This window comes from Talpa occidentalis, unplaced genomic scaffold (genome assembly GCF_014898055.3).
Source record: "Talpa occidentalis isolate TD23 unplaced genomic scaffold, MPIMG_talOcc4v2.1 talOcc4.7, whole genome shotgun sequence".
NCBI classification, from domain to species: Eukaryota; Metazoa; Chordata; class Mammalia; order Eulipotyphla; family Talpidae; genus Talpa; species Talpa occidentalis.
In genome coordinates, this window is record NW_023605083.1 from 89,031,242 (window position 1) to 89,045,934 (window position 14,693).

Sequence of the window (14,693 nt, forward strand, 5' to 3'; positions counted from 1 at the left end):
CCTCAAGATGCCCATTGGCTCTGTGGGAACAGGCCCTCACTGGTTCAACTTTATCTTGAGGGTTAGTCTCCCCCTGGCAGGCTGCGTCCTTTATTCCCATTACCACATCCTCTTCAAACACATCCCAGTCTTCCCACAGCTGGAAAGTGAAACTGTGGCCCTTCCTCTCTGGGATCCATCTGGTGCTGCTCTCCCCTCCTTATGTGAGCTCCTGGGGCTTCTGCAGAACTCCCCAAACCTCGCCAGTCATTAGAAGCTAATTTTTAAACACGGATCACTGGGCCCCAGCTCAGAACTAACCAGAATCCCTGAGGGTGATGTCTGGGCCTGTCCATTCTTATAAAACCTCCTGAGTAGCTCAGACCATCTTCCTGGCTTGGAACTGGCTATAATAGCCAGATGGTAGCTGGTGACACAAAAGCCCCCAAACTGGTCTGAGTACATCTGTCATCCTGCAGCCAGGATTTCATGGGAAATCAAGGGAGAGCAGAGAAGAGAGGCTTCCTGGAGGAGAGGAGTCTTGAAAGGTGTGGGATGGGAGTGCCAGGCCATGGCACATGGAGGCTCTCAGGGGCGAGGCTGCAGCAGAGAGCACTGGGGGCAGCAAGGCAGGCTGTGTGTCTGGGGAGCCGCCACGCTCAAGGGCAGCGTGTGGAGGACCACAAGTGTGGAGACAGCTGGAGACCGCAGGGTGCTGGAGAACCAGGAATAGCATTGGCAAAGGTGGAGGGGGTTAGACTGGTGATGCATAGAAATCACCATGGAAACAGTTCCAAGGTTAACAACACAGCAAATGTATTGCGCACCCTACACCAGTCATGTTTGGGATGAATTCATTTTATCCTTAGGTCAACTCTGGGCGTCATTATCACCATTCCACAGATTGGAAAACTGAGTCCCAGGGCATCGAATAAGCTGCCCAAGGTTGCCCAGCATGGGTTCCACTGGAGAGAGGACTGGAAGGGAAAGAGGCCTCCCAGGAGGATTTTGTTCTGGCCCTGGGGGAGGTGAGGCCTCAGCTGAGGATGAGAATTACAATTAAAGTGAGAGAGTGGTGGAAAGGTCCCATCTGGTAGAAAAAAAGATTTGCTCACTAATCAAAGGAGGAGGGAGGGGAGACAAGGGCCAGGGTGGGCTCAAAGGCGACTTGTCTCTGGTTCCAGAAACTTGAATGATGTCGGCAGCATCACAGAGAAGAGGAGGTGGGCAGAGAGGGGGGAGTGGGGAGGTCATTGGGTTGTGGGCAGGAGGTACCTGTGGGTCATTCGGGAGAGACGTCCAGGACTCACAGGGCTCAACCTGGATTGTGGACCTGGGGGTCTCCCTCAATTTCCCTGACACTCCTCAGACAACTTCTTAGGAGGTCAGCAGGCTGGCAGGCCGCCGGGGCAGGGGGGCGCTGGGCTGGGCTGGACCCTACCGTGCCCTCTCGCCAGGCACTGGCAGGACCTGGGCTACATGATCCTGTACATCACGGGGCGGCCAGACATGCAGAAGCAGAGAGTGGTGTCGTGGCTGTCCCAGCACAACTTCCCACAGGGCATGATCTTCTTCTCGGATGGACTTGTCCATGACCCACTACGGCAGAAGGCCATCTTCCTCCGCAACCTCATGCAGGAGGTGAGTGCCAGGCCCGGGGTGGGGCTGGGCCAGAGGAGGGATGAGACCTCCCCACACCTCCCCTCGATCTTTGCGGGGCCTTACCCACTTAGCCTGCCCCCGCCCCCCACCCCAGTTGTGCTGGTGAAGCTGTTTGCAAAGCATCAGCTCCTCCTTGGACCTCATTGGGTCCTCAAGGGTGGGTGTTTGCTATCTCACTGGACTAGCCCAAGATCTCAGAGTCACACTTCCATCCTTTCTCTCCTGACCCTAAAGCCTGAGCTCTTAGGTCTCCATCTGCTTATTCATTCAATAGATATTTAAGTGTCTTTTGTGTTCCTTACTTTGCCCTTTGTGTCGGGGCTGCACAGAGACAAATGTCCTCAGCGTAATCTCTTGGGGACTTTTACCTGGAGCTGCGTTTCTTGTTTCTCATGGGGCACCCCTGGGAGCTCATTAGAAATGCAGATTCTCTGGCCCCCTACTCAGACTGCGCAATCAGGAATTCCAGGGAGAGGGACCAGCAACCTGTCCTTCAATGAGCCCGCCAGAGGATTCTGATGCTTATGAGATGTTGAGAACTGCTGATCTAGAGCAGGGTGAACAAACAATGGCGCACCAGCAAAGTCTGACCCAGAGCCAGATTTTATATAACCTGTGAGCTAAAAATGGTTTTATATTTTTAAATGGTTGGGGACAAAAAAAATCAAAAGAAAAGTACTATTTCATGGCATGTGAAAATTATGTGAAACTCAAATTTCAGTGTCCCTAAGCAAATCTTTATTGGAACGTAGCCATGCTCACTGGCTCACGTGTGGTCTATGGCTGCTTTTGAGCTAAAACAGAACAGTTGAGTAGTTGTGACATTGTGCAAAGCCTAAATTATTTACTATCTGGGTTTTCACAAAAAAGTTGCCAGTCCCTTGTGTGGAAGAAGAAAGACATGTAGATGGGCAGCTTGCTGGTGTGTGATTGGAAAAGGTCCTGTTGACAAACAGAGGAGGAAGGACTTAGCTTTGCCCAGGGAGGCCCGGAAGGCTTCTAGGAGGTGGTAACTTTTGATCTGAGTCTTGAAGCATGAGTATGGTTTTTTCAGATGCCTAAAGAAACAGCAAGTGCAAAAGCACTGAGGTGGGAAAGAGCCTGGGGTAATCTTAAGAGTCCAGGATGGGGGTATATACAGCATCAAGTTGAGGTCAGGTGGGAGCTGAGGAGCCAGAGGTCAACAGGGGTCTGTGGTTGGAAGGCTTTGGAAACCAGGTCAAGACCATGGACTTTGTTGAGGCCAGTGGGGAGTCATGGAAAGTTTAAAGCAGGGGAGTGACCATCTCTAATTTGGTTGGTAGAAATATCACTCTGGTGGCTGCATGGAGAAAAGATTGTCACGGGATATAAGAGGAAGGGAGGCTAGTTCTAGGAAGCTGTTACCCAAGCAAAAGGCAGGCAGGTCGAATCCAGGCTGTGGCCATGGGATGGCGGGAAAGGCATTGACAAGCATAAGAATGAGGAGGTCAAACTGTCAGGACCCAGTGATGGTTGGCTGGAGGGAGAGGGGAACTCTTAGCTGTCCATCTTGGGTGACCAGGAGGGACTGAGGTCCACTAACTTGACTATGATTGCCAGGGCGGCAGAATCTGAGGCAATGAGGGCATATAGTAAGAGCTCAGTAAATGTTAGTGGAAAATGTTAGTGAGTAAATGAATGAAATGAGAGGGGACAAAGGAGGACACCAGTCTGGGGGAAGATGAGCTAGTATGGACACATGGGAGTGCAATAAGTTCCGAATTCAGACAGGATATTCTGGGGTCAGTCCTGGAAGTGATGTCTAATGACCTTCAAAAAGTCAAGAGTCTGAGGGGTAGGGGGTTATCCACGCAGGCAGAAAGCCATTCCAGCAATGGTAGGACTTAGGAGGAAGGAAAGCTGTGACCCAGGACCAAAACCCTCCAGGGAACTTGTGGGGCAGGTGAGTGGAAGAAAAATCAGGATTGATGGGGGTTCTCAGGAGCCCCCAGGTGAGGAATAGCTGGATGGTGAGCACCTGAAAGCAGGGGGTGGGTGAGGATCTGGAAGTGACACTGGAGAGAGGAGGAGCTTGGGCAGGTCTCTGGGTTAGCATCAGGCCAGCCAGCAACAGGCAGTGGCCAGTGGTGGGTCACAGTCTGATTGTGGGTGGCCAAAGGTCAGGGGTCAAAGGGTAGACAGAACTGGGCTCCAGAGCTGATGCCTGGGTAAATCTAGAACTCAGTTTCCTCATCCACATAGGTACCCTTTGCTTTGTTGTTACGTAACGTGAATAGGGTTGCTGGAGACTGTGGTCAGAACTTTTATCAAGCAGAGCCCTGTGTTTAGAGGAGGGGGCGTAGCTGGGTCAGGATGGGAGGTCACCACAGGGTGGGGGACGCATGAGTTGGACTCTAAAGGGAGTACAGATACAGGGTCTTCCAGCAGAGATTCCCTTGGGGGAGGGGGGTGTCTAGGAACCTGGTCGGGCAGGTGGGCTGGGCCGCTCTCCCTCCATGACCTGCCCTGTGTTTCAGTGCTTTATCAAAATCAGCGCAGCCTATGGCTCCACGAAGGACATCTCTGTCTACAGTGTGCTGGGCCTGCCATCCTCCCAGATCTTCATCGTGGGCCGGCCCACCAAGAAGTACCAAACCCAGTGCCAGGTGGGTGGAATCCCAGTTAGGGGCTGGGGGCAGGGAAAAGTTGGGGGTGGGAAGGAGGTTATTCATTTCCTTGTTTGTTCATTCATTTATTTGTTCATTTCTTAATTTGCTCATTCATTCATTCACCCATTTGATAAACATTACTGAGCACCCGCTTGTGTTGTGTTGGGTGAAGTTCAATGTCATCCAGTCTAGTGGGGGAGATGGAAAATTTGCAGAAAATGACAGTGCAGTGTGGCAAGAGCCATAGTGCATGGAGAGTGGGGGAGAAGCACAGAGAATTGTGGGACCCCAGAGAGGAGCAGCTAGGCCAGACTGGTAGCGAAGTTGGCTTTCAGGAGTTTGAAGGAATTGTCCAGGAAGGGCCTGAAGTTCGGAGGAGCATTTGTGACAGAGGCAGTAGCAAAGCGAAGGTTAGGAGGTGACAGAGCAGAGGTATATTCTGGGAACTGCAAGTGACTCAGCTTGGCTGAGTGTGAGGTGGGAGGAAGCAGGAGGGTGGGGGCTGAGGGGCAGCGCATCAGATGGACTGCACGCCTTGCCATGCCTGGTTTTCTAAGTCTTTGGAGAGTCTGTGATTCAGAGATCCCAGGTGGCAGGTGGAAGACAGAGCAGAGGACAAAGAAATGTTGGCAGGGGGTAGTGGCAAGAAGGCAGAGGGCCTGAGAGGCATTTCTAAGACTGATGGCTAGGACTTGATGTGCAGGATGAAGGAAGGGGAAAGCCAGGGCTGGCGTCCCGTTCCTGCCTGGGGACCAGTCCCATTATTGGGATTGAGAAGCAGGTTGCAGAAGGGAAGGTGATGGTTTCCCTTGGAGCCCTGTTGCATGTAATGCCCAGCAAGTAAAGGGTCAGATATGGTAGGAGCAGAGTGCTTCTTAAACAGGACCTCCCCTGGGGATCTTGTTTAAATGCAGATTCTGATTACCTTGGCCTGAGATTCGAGCTCCAAGGGTCCAAGCGCTGTGATGCTGCTGGTCCACAGACCACACCTGGAATGGCAGGGCCTGAGGACAGTGGGAGAGACTGGCAGAGATGGGCAGCATGGAGGCCAGGAAATGAAGTTCCTTGGTGTAGAAGCCTGATGATGGCAGAGACTAACATTTTGGGATTGTAGTGAAAGTGACAAGAAAAGGAGCAGCAGCCTGCCCACTTGCCCCCCTCCCCCCCACCCTCACCCCTGTTAAGAATCCAGAGAACCTCTGGGGTGACCAAGGGTAGCCATAGAAGAGCTCAGTTGTCCAAAGTGGGGTGGGGAGCCTTCAATGGTAACTGGCTCCCTGGAGTTTCTTCCTACAGCTTCTCCTCCTTCTAAGGAGAAGCTGTCCACTCGAGGTCGCGTTTCTGGGAAATGACAATATGGGGGGGGGGGCGGGGAGGATGGAATGGCAAGGAGCCAGGAGCTCGACCCTCTCCCGGGCCTGACTCTGGCCTCCCACCATCCCCCGCAGTTCCTGAATGAAGGCTATGCGGTGCACCTGGCCGCGCTGGAGGCCAGCCACCGCTCGCGCCCCAAGAAGAACAACTCGCGCATGATCCTGCGCAAGGGCAGCTTTGGCCTGCACGCCCAGCCCGAGTTCCTGCGCAAGCGCAACCACCTGCGCAGGACCATGTCGGTGCAGCAGCCTGACCCGCCCGCCAACCCCAAACCCGAGCGTGCCCAGAGCCAGCCCGAGTCGGACAAAGACCAGGAGCGGCCCCTGCCCGCGCTCAGTTGGGCGCGTGGACCCCCTAAGTTCGAGTCGGTGCCCTGAGGGCAAGGCTGTGCACTGAGCAGGGTGGGAGGGACCCTACCAGGCTACCTGCGGGGACTGGAGGGGCTGCCATCTCCCCGACACAGGCCTTTTCCTGCTTTTTCCCTCCCGTGTCTGTCCAGCAGTGTCCAACTAGAGAGGGGAGGGACCCTGACCGGCCGTGGGGGGCGCCCTGGGCTGCTGGGGGTGAGATCCCTGGGTCTCAGTGGAGCCTCTGCTGCCTCCCCCATGCCTGCGCCGCAAGCCCAAGTCAGGGTTGATGACTGTGTAATCCTGGGGGGCAGGCTAGGCCTGCCTGGAGCTGGAGTGCTTAACAAGTCAGCCATCTCCTTGAGAGCCCCAGGCTTTGGCAGAAATGCTAGGCAGGCCCGAAGGGAGAAGCCCCCCGACCAGGGATCAATAGCGGCTGGCAGGTACAGCTTCTTGGCTGGCTGGCGGAGGGGCGAGTGGCATTCGTGCCCAGCCTCCCTGTCACATCCCGGCTCATCACCTAGGGCCTGGCCCTCCTGTGGCAAAGTGAACACTTCCCAGGAGGGAGAGGATGTTTTCTGGGCTCGTCCTGTGTTCTCGGCGTCCGTCCACTGCCCTTGGGGGGTGGGGTCTGGTGCTGACGGTCTGTTCTCCTGCAGCTGTCCATTGTCACCCTGTTGTCTTCGGTATCCTCACCATTCTCCTGTGATTCCTGAGGACAGGCATTCCCATTCCCTGAGCATTCCCGCTGGTGCCCTCCCCTGCGAGGCCCTAGCTTGGGCTCTGGCCTAACCAGGCTGGCTTTGAGCCCTGGAGTCCATTGCTTGCCCTCTGGGCCCTGCCTTCCTTATTAACTGGAGGGGTCTTCCCAGCAACAAGGTTTTGACTCCTCGAATCACTCGCACTTCTGCCCCCTGAGGCTTCTCAGGCCTCCCAAGCCCCTCAGAGTGCCCAGTGATGTATGCCTTCCACCCAGCCTGAAAGAGGGGTTCCAGGCAGGACAGGAGGAGGAGCTATTGCCCCGCCACTTAAAGGGAAACCCCTCTGGGAGAAGCTGGGCAAGGATCTCTGTTCCATGGAGAGGTTTGCTTTGTCCTGATGCCAGACCTGGTGTCCCAGGGACAGAGACATACCCACCCCCTAAAGGGCACTCACCTTGGTGCCCACAGCTCTGCTCAGATTGACTTCTTTTTTGGCTACTGAAAGGCTTTGAGCTGAGATCCCAGGGTTTTGGGGTTCATGTGATTTCCTGTTGTATTCTCTTCCTTTACCCCTGACATTCAGCTTGGTCTATGCCCTTAATCTCCACCTGGGTTGTCCCCTGAAGTTGGCAGGGCTTGCCTCTCCTGGGGGCCATGAAAACCTGCCCAGGCCTTCCTGCTGCTGAGCCCTCGGCCTGGGCATGGGTCTTCTCCACTCGCCCCAGCTCCCTGGCCCAGGCTCAGGCCCAGTGCTGCTGTATGGGCTGCCCTGGTTTGCCTCTGAGCCCCCAAGGGCCATCATGAGGCAGGTCGAGATCTTCAGCCGGGGTGCTGTCAGGGCTGCCGGCCCCAGCGCCCAGCTGTACACACAGCAGGCACCTGTGTCAACCCAGCGTTGCTTCTGCTCAATGTCTACCTCGTGCAGCTCCCATGTAGCCAATGTCCTCCCTGACAGCGGCTGCGGGTGGGGGGCACCCTTGCAAGTTGCCGGGCAAACTGGGTGTCCTGCTGGGATTGGAGGGGCCTGGGTTCCCAGCCCCCACTCCTGCTCTATCTACTAGAAATATGGCTTCTCTAGTCTGCCAGCTCCTGTCAAGCCCACCCAACCCATCTAATAGCTCTCTGCTCTACTTCTAGCCCTGCCTCTGTACCCAGAGCTGCTGGCAAGTCTGCTGGGAAGTGGGGCATCCCCCTCAGCGTCTTATGGTCCTGCCTCCTGGCAGTTCACATTCCTCTTTGACCATTTCATTCTGGCTCTCTGTAAGGCTCACGGGGCCTCAACCTTATTAATCCCTTACAAAATAGATTTTGAATTAAACTGGCAGAGTGTGCTTCTCTGAAACTCCACCATCTTTTTATAGAAGCCAGATACATTACTCTCAAATGATCATTGGTGTGAATGCTTTTCCCCCAGTAAGATTCCTGCCGCCCTTTCTGAGCACCCCAGGGCTAGAAGCAGGAGTGCTGGGGCCCTGTGGAATTTGGGGTCCTGAGGGCGGGGTTCTGTGGCTCTGATGACTCACCCCTGAAGATGCCGATGGTGTACAGTGAGACATTTGTGAACCTGATGCCCTGGGAGCTTTAGCTGGTGTGTGGCCGTGTGCGTGGGGTTCTGTACAGTGACCAGACTCACACTTGTTCCAGTACTGCTTTCATGGCGACTCTGTAGCCAACATGCACTTTCTATACTAGTGGTTTGTTCAATTGTGTCTGTCCAGTTCAGTTGGAGAAAGAGAACCGAGTTGTGTTGTTTCCCAAGGGGGTGCTGCTGCCTCTCCCTTCAGTAGCTCTGTGACCCTGTCCAGAATGTTTTCTAGAGAATCCTCTGGGCTCCTGACATGCCTGCTGCCCAGGAGCTGGAAACAGATCTTCCTGCCTGACCAAAGCTCCTCGTTCTCATGTGGCATGTTTGTTCTTCCCGCTGGGAGGCGGCGGGGCGGTGGGGGAGACAGGGGGGCTGTCCTGCCGCCACCCCCATCGTTCACCACTGGGAGTTCGGGGAGCAACCTCAGCCAGGCCACACTCTTCAGGCATCATGGATTTTCTAACACTCTCAACCCCCCCACTTAGGCTCCGCAAAATATTGAAAATCCCTCTTTATCATGCACTGGATGAACGGCCCTCCTGTCTGGGTGCTGGCTGCAGGAAGCAAACATATTCCAGCCCCAGGATCCAGAGAACACTGAGGGCGGGCTCTCCGAAAGAGGGGAGGCTGGATCTCATGGTTTTTAAACTGTGCTTTTACCATTTTGGAGACCACGCCCGCACCCAAGGAGGGTCCTGCAGACAAAACATGGCACCAATTTTTAAACGAAAGCTGGACCTCCAGGTAGGCAGAAACAGGTCCAGAGGTGGCATGTGGGTCTCTCCCACCCAGCCACTGGCCACCCCGCCTGGGAGGGGTGCCATGACCCCGCCTTAAACAACTGAATTTCCTGCAGAACCCCTGGGGTTCAGGTGCCAAGTGCTCTGCAAACCTATTTTCTCTGGCTCTGCCAAAACATCCCTTCTCCTTCTTTCCCTCCTGGGTTTGAGGGAACTTTCTTAAAAATCCTTGGGTTCAGTCCAAGCAGTGAGGCCTGGCCCAGGTCCTGCCCTCCTTGCTGAGAAACCCACATGGCTGTTGGGAGGAAAATCATTTTGGGCCCTTCCCTCCTTGAAAAGAAGCAGGTGACACCAGGGTTGGGCCGGACAGGAGGGTAGCCGCTCGCGGGGACCCCCACCCTCGGACCCACTGTCCTTTTCTGTCTGTTTACTCGGTGGTGGCAGCCTGTCTGGTCTGACTGTTCGTACGTGTGTGACTTCCAGTATTATCTGTGGTGGATGGTCCTGTGGTGAAAAAAGGTTTATTCTATTCCTTACGGCTGCCTTGTACAAAATCCGTTAGAAAAGAAAATGTAAAATAATCAGATTTCTAACAAGACAAAACCAACATTACGGAGTTAAAAGATTTTTACAACTGGCCTTGATTTTGATGTGAGCTGGTTTTTAACTCTCAAACGTTGTCACTTAAATAAAAACCTAATTTGCCTTTAAGATGTGCTTTGCTGGGAAGTGAGCTAAGAAGGCTTTCCCATTGATCACGTCGCCCTGGGGCGGGGGTGGGCTGGTTGGGAGTTGGCTGGATGAGGGGAACTGAGTTCCACCCCAAACCACAGCACTATGGCCCAGGGTGTGGAGGGACTGTGACAGGGAAGAGATGTCAAATACAGAAGAATCTTTATTATGGAAAAGCAACGTTATCTAGGAATGTCACACATTAGTTCTTTCTCATAAAATGACAAAGCAGATTTCTTAAATAATTCACAAAGGGCAGAAATCGCTACCCCTCCCTGCACATCCATAGTGCCCTGTGCTGAGAATATAAATAGGTATCCTCGGGTCCAGGGTCTTACAGTCTAGAAATCCTTCTCCCACTCCTGCAAGGACTCTGGTGGGGGAGCAGGGACAGGAGCTGGGTCCCCCAGAGGCTCAGCACTGGTCACACAGGGGGTAGTTCCCTGCAGATCCATGCCCGGGCACACGCAGCTCTCAGATACCTACAAGTGCCTGCTCCTCAACATTCCACATAAAGCCACCAGAGGTTCAAGTTTGGGATGTTTCTAAGCCCCAAAGAGGAATAGAATGGACAGTTCCCCCCACCTCTCTAAAGGCTCCCCCAGTCACTCTCAGGCTGTGGCAGGTGGTCACCGGCAGGCCCAGATGTGGCCGAGGCAGAACAGCAGAGGCCCCTGGCAGTCTCGCCTGGGCCCTTGCCAGTCGGGGCCTTGTCAGTGGCAGCCCACGGGTGCTGCCGATTCCTGGGGGCTTCCTCCCGGAACTCAGGGGGAGGCACAGATCCTGGGTGCAAGGGGTGGTCATACAAGGCTTGTTTCCTGCAAGACAGAGCTGCCTTCCTGCCCTTCTCTGTTCAAGACAGAGGAAGGGGGAACACCACAGCCTCTCCGCCCCGCCGAGACAAGGAGCTGGAAGCTGGTTTTAGCTCTTGGGGCCCTCAGCATGCTTCCTGCTCTGCTGGGCCCATGAGTTCTGTGGGTTTTTCCAGTAAAGGTATTTTCTTTGATATGCCTCGGACTCTGCATACGTGCTGAGGCATGAAGAGGTGGAGGGAGAAGGATGAAGACACGGAGAAGGATGCTTGGCAGGAGCACATTACCTGAAGGGCACTGTCCTCAGTTACGAAGGAGAGAAACGGTCATGTCGCCGCTAGAGATGAGAAAGCGGGAGGGACAGATGCTTCGGGGTGCTGTAGGCAGAGGGGCCCTCCCAGCCTGGACCTGGCAACACGGCAGGAACAGGGCCCACCTGATAAAGAGCTGGCAGGGCCCCGCAGAATAGCTTATCAATGTACAAGCTAGGGCGGCCCCAGACCCAGGCCCTGCCCCAGGACAGGTTCCTGACAGGCTGGCAAATCCATAGCAACCATGTTGCCGCTCCCAATTCCATGCCCAGGCAGGGCATAGAGCCACAGCTCCAATTCAGGGTAAGGGCAGTCTATCAGAAATGAGATACCCACCACCTGTGAGGTCCAGGTGATGGGCAAATGTGGGGACCAAGGCTAGGGGGTCAATACATCTAGAGTGTACCCTTTAACCACCATCCAATCTAGATCCCTTTTTCCCTCTCCTGTCGTTGATGAGACAGAGGCTCAGAGAGGGCTTGGGTCTGGCCAGAGGGTCAGGTTGCAGAGGGTCACAGCCGGAATCAGAGGCCTGCCTAGAAGGATGGTGTAGCTAAAGGGGACCCTCTTGGCCACTTCACTTTGAAGCGTGGGATGCCAGCTCACCTCTCTTCAGCCACGATGGCCTCGTCCAGCTCTTGGGACAGCTTCCGGAGGTGCTGGATTCCTGCCCCCACAGGCTCTAGGTCACTGTCAGACTCGCTGAACAGAAGGAAAGCCACGCTGTTAACTGCTGGGAAATCTATGCAGGAGCCGCTTTTAACGCCCCCATCGGGGCCTGGCTTTCCAGGCCCAGGGTGCTGGGAATGCCCGACCCCAGTTCTTATTCCAGTTACTGACATCAGAGTGACTTGGAGCACATGGAAGAGAACAGACGGATTAAGGTCTATGAGGCCAAAGTGAAGGGCAGGGGATCTTACTGACAGGTGAACCCTTGGAAACTGAGCCTTGGCCTCCAGATGGCTTCACAACCTGCTTTTGGGCTCACCGGGGGACTTGGGTGAGTATGATACTGTCAGAGCTAAGCTTACCTCTTGCTTTTATAGATGGGGTAACTAAAGCCCTGCAGGACTTCCCCAGGCCTCCCACAAGTGGGGGACAGACATGGGTCACAACATGGGTATGACTTAACTCAGGATGCCCCTGACTCCAGGTGACAATAAGGGAGGACTCAGAAGTCCTTGGGGGTATAGTTAGTATTTTGGGGGCAAGGCACTATTTCTTACCTGGGGGAGCAGAGGGGCTCCGTTGAGGAGTAGGGGCTCCGGAAGGCTGCCTCCCTCCTGGACCGCCGCAGAAGGTGGGCACGTGGCCCCATCTGTGCAGATGGGTGGTGATGTTCCCTTTCCCAGGTGCCCAGGTATGAGTGGGCAGGGGCTGCTCCAGATGACTGGGTACTCCTTGGGTTCAGGTCCTGAGCTGGGGGGCTCCCATCCCCCTGTGCCCTTCTCTTCCTCCTCCTGGCTTTTACCTGGGTTTCCACCAGCCACTTGGTGCCACTGTGGCAGGACTCCTGGATTCTCTGTGGCAGGCACACAGAAAGGTTAGCACAGACCAAGGCAACAGAGATGGGCATGGCCTACAGGCTGCACACCAGCCCTTTAGCCCACCCACTGTCCTGCAAACACAGGCAGCTTTTATTCTCAAGGGGGAGGGAAAATGGGGCGCCCCGAGACCACGGGGTCTGAGCACTGTGGTCAGAACTACTGTGGCTACAGAGCCTCCCCTTGTCTAGACCCTCTTTGGGGTACAAATTGACCTGGAAAGTGAAGAAGGCCAAGCCTTCCTCCCAGCCTGTCAGGAGGTAATTTGCCTCCTTGCCCGTGGTCTTACTCGAACCCTGCCTCCACCTTGCTCCGGAGATCCTTCTCAAGGGCAGTCCTGACCATGCTCATCAGGACTCAACTGCTCAGAGCCCTTCTCTTTCTCCTCATTGCCCAGAGAGCCAGGCCCTACTTCTCAGGCCTGGATCCCAGCTGGGTGATGGCTGGAGGGCTCCTCAGACTGTCTCTGCGTTGGCAGACTAGAGTCCGGAAGTTAGAGCAAGACCAGAGTTTCATTTGGCCATTTGGTAAGTCACCTGACCTTGGGCAGAAGATGTCATTTCTCTGATCCCTGGGCAGTTTCTTCCCAGAGAAGGACTACCCACACCCAACACGTGTGCCATCTTCCTGCCCACAATCTACCTTCTGAACTTTCAGCTCCTAAAAGTTTATTCCTCTGGGCCAGGATCCTCAAGGGTGATTCTGTTTCTGTTGCCCTTTCCAAGTAGTTAAAGAACAAGTGCTGATATGCTGGTCTGACTTGATTCCCACCCTGTAGAAAATTCCTCCTACTGGCTCTTGGGAAAGCCAAATACCTTCAGTACACTAAGCCCCGCCTTGCTCTGTCCTCTGGATGTACCCAGGCTAAGTTCCTGCCAGTTCTCTTCTACATCTTGTTCTCCCCAAAGTTGGAGATCTGACCTCACACTCTCTTTATACTTGCCCCTTTGGGGTGAATTCCATGAAGTCATCTCCTCTGGGAAGCCTTCCCAGACTAAACTTTTGGTGGCCTCCCCCTACCATTAGCCTCCTGCTTGATTACTGTTATCATTGCACTGTGAGGATGTTTCCTCCATGAGGCTATTTTCATTCACTCATTGAACTATATGTTGAGCTGCCAGGAACTATTGATATTTGGGTGCACAAAGTCCTTATCTTCATGGAGTCTACATTCTTGGGGGCTCCTTGGGGGTGTTCCCTGTCTGGCACCAAGGAAGTACTCCATGGAGGGATAGTTAGTAGAGTTGGCATTACCTGGGACATGGCACCCAAGGCGTTCTTAGCTGAGCGAGCAGCAGCCTGGAGGCCTTGCTGCCCTGGCTCTGGGGTTTCCAGGCGTTTCCAGGAGGGCCCTGGCCCCAGGTTGAGGCTGACTGCTCTCAGGGGCAACCTCCTTTGGAACTGTCTGCACAGGGAGCCCAGGGCCCCACTGGAGGTCTCCATATGGCATACTGCAGGTTGCAGCACGTCGCTTTCCTCCAGCTGCTTGTGGTCCTGGAGAGATCTGCGGCGTTTGGAGGCCCCCAGGCCTGGCCATCGAGAGGCCATCTGTCCGGTTAAGTGTCTGTGCTGCCCACCAGACCCTGGGGAGGAGGTCAAAAGGCAGGTCAGCAAGCCCCTCCTCCTTCCCTCCCATCCCTAGGCCTCACAGAGACCCTCCTACAGCGGAAAAGATGGGATGGAGGCCCACAGGTCGGGTAGATGGCCTAGGCTGGGGGTGGGGACCCTTGGCAACTTGCTGCCGTTATGAGGAAACGTTCAGGAAGAGGGGTCAACAAGGCCCAGAAAAGGGCAAAGGTTGAACAAAGCGGGTCACTATTTCCTGCGGCCGCTTATTGCAAGTATGGGAAACAGCTGACTTCATCCCGGCCCCCTTTCGGCTCTTGGCCTCAGAAGCAGAGGGGGTCTCAGCACTTGCTGCAACGCACCGTCCTGTTTTTTCACCTATTCGCCCCGACCCGACAAGCTCCAGCCCAGACCCCAGCGCACTGACCCAACACCCCGATTTTCATCTTGCAATACCCACACATCCCACACGTCGTGCCCGTTCTGATTAGATGTCTTGTCCAAGCCCCTTCTAAACAGAAGCCCCACTGTGTCCCGGCCCGCACTCACCTGCAGCCCCCACTGTGTCCCGGCCCGCACTCACCTGCAGCCCCGACGCCTCCCAGCCGCGGAGCACAGCCGGGGCCAGCCCACTGCGGCCGATTTGAAACTCCGCGCGGGCCCGCCCCCGGCCCACTCCTCACCGCCGATTGGCTCAGCCGCCTCCTCGC

The 14,693-nt window shown here is 55.0% G+C and overlaps 2 protein-coding genes across 3 annotated transcripts in view; one reads left to right on the forward strand and one right to left on the reverse strand.

Annotated features, from left to right (window-relative positions):
* Nucleotides 1–9,731, forward strand: part of PITPNM3 (PITPNM family member 3) — a 91,184-nt gene extending 81,453 nt beyond the window's left edge. The window contains exons 18-20 of the mRNA XM_037491624.1: nt 1,437–1,620; nt 4,140–4,268; nt 5,720–9,731. Coding sequence (XP_037347521.1) covers nt 1,437–1,620; nt 4,140–4,268; nt 5,720–6,022 — 616 coding nt within the window. The 3' untranslated portion in view covers nt 6,023–9,731. The remainder of the gene's footprint in view (nt 1–1,436; nt 1,621–4,139; nt 4,269–5,719) is intronic.
* On the reverse strand, nt 9,172–14,624 carry PIMREG (PICALM interacting mitotic regulator). 2 transcript variants are annotated; one of them, XM_037491625.2, is made up of 5 exons: nt 14,567–14,624; nt 13,672–14,000; nt 12,100–12,395; nt 11,480–11,575; nt 9,172–10,899 (listed from the first exon to the last, which is right to left on the reverse strand). In XM_037491625.2, the coding sequence occupies exons 2-5, from the start codon at nt 13,963–13,965 to the stop codon at nt 10,866–10,868; spliced, it is 720 nt and encodes a 239-aa protein (XP_037347522.1). In that variant the 5' UTR covers nt 13,966–14,000; nt 14,567–14,624; the 3' UTR covers nt 9,172–10,865. The 2 variants fall into 2 exon arrangements, with proteins under 2 accessions (XP_037347522.1, XP_037347523.1); XM_037491626.2 differs by lacking the exon at nt 14,567–14,624 and adding an exon at nt 14,533–14,563.
* Nucleotides 14,625–14,693: the final 69 nt, after the last annotated feature.

What these genes read in the sequence shown, in the direction of transcription:
- PIMREG (XM_037491625.2), bottom strand. Translation starts at nt 13,965, where the DNA reads ATGGCCTCTCGATGGCCAGGCCTGGGGGCCTCCAAACGCCGCAGATCT. An exon ending in GAGCCCCTCTGCTCCCCCAG is followed by an intron (nt 11,576 to 12,099) that starts GTAAGAAATAGT and finishes CCTTCTGTTCAG; the next exon opens with CGAGTCTGACAGTGACCTAG. An exon ending in GCCATCGTGGCTGAAGAGAG is followed by an intron (nt 10,900 to 11,479) that starts GTGAGCTGGCAT and finishes TCTCATCTCTAG; the next exon opens with CGGCGACATGACCGTTTCTC.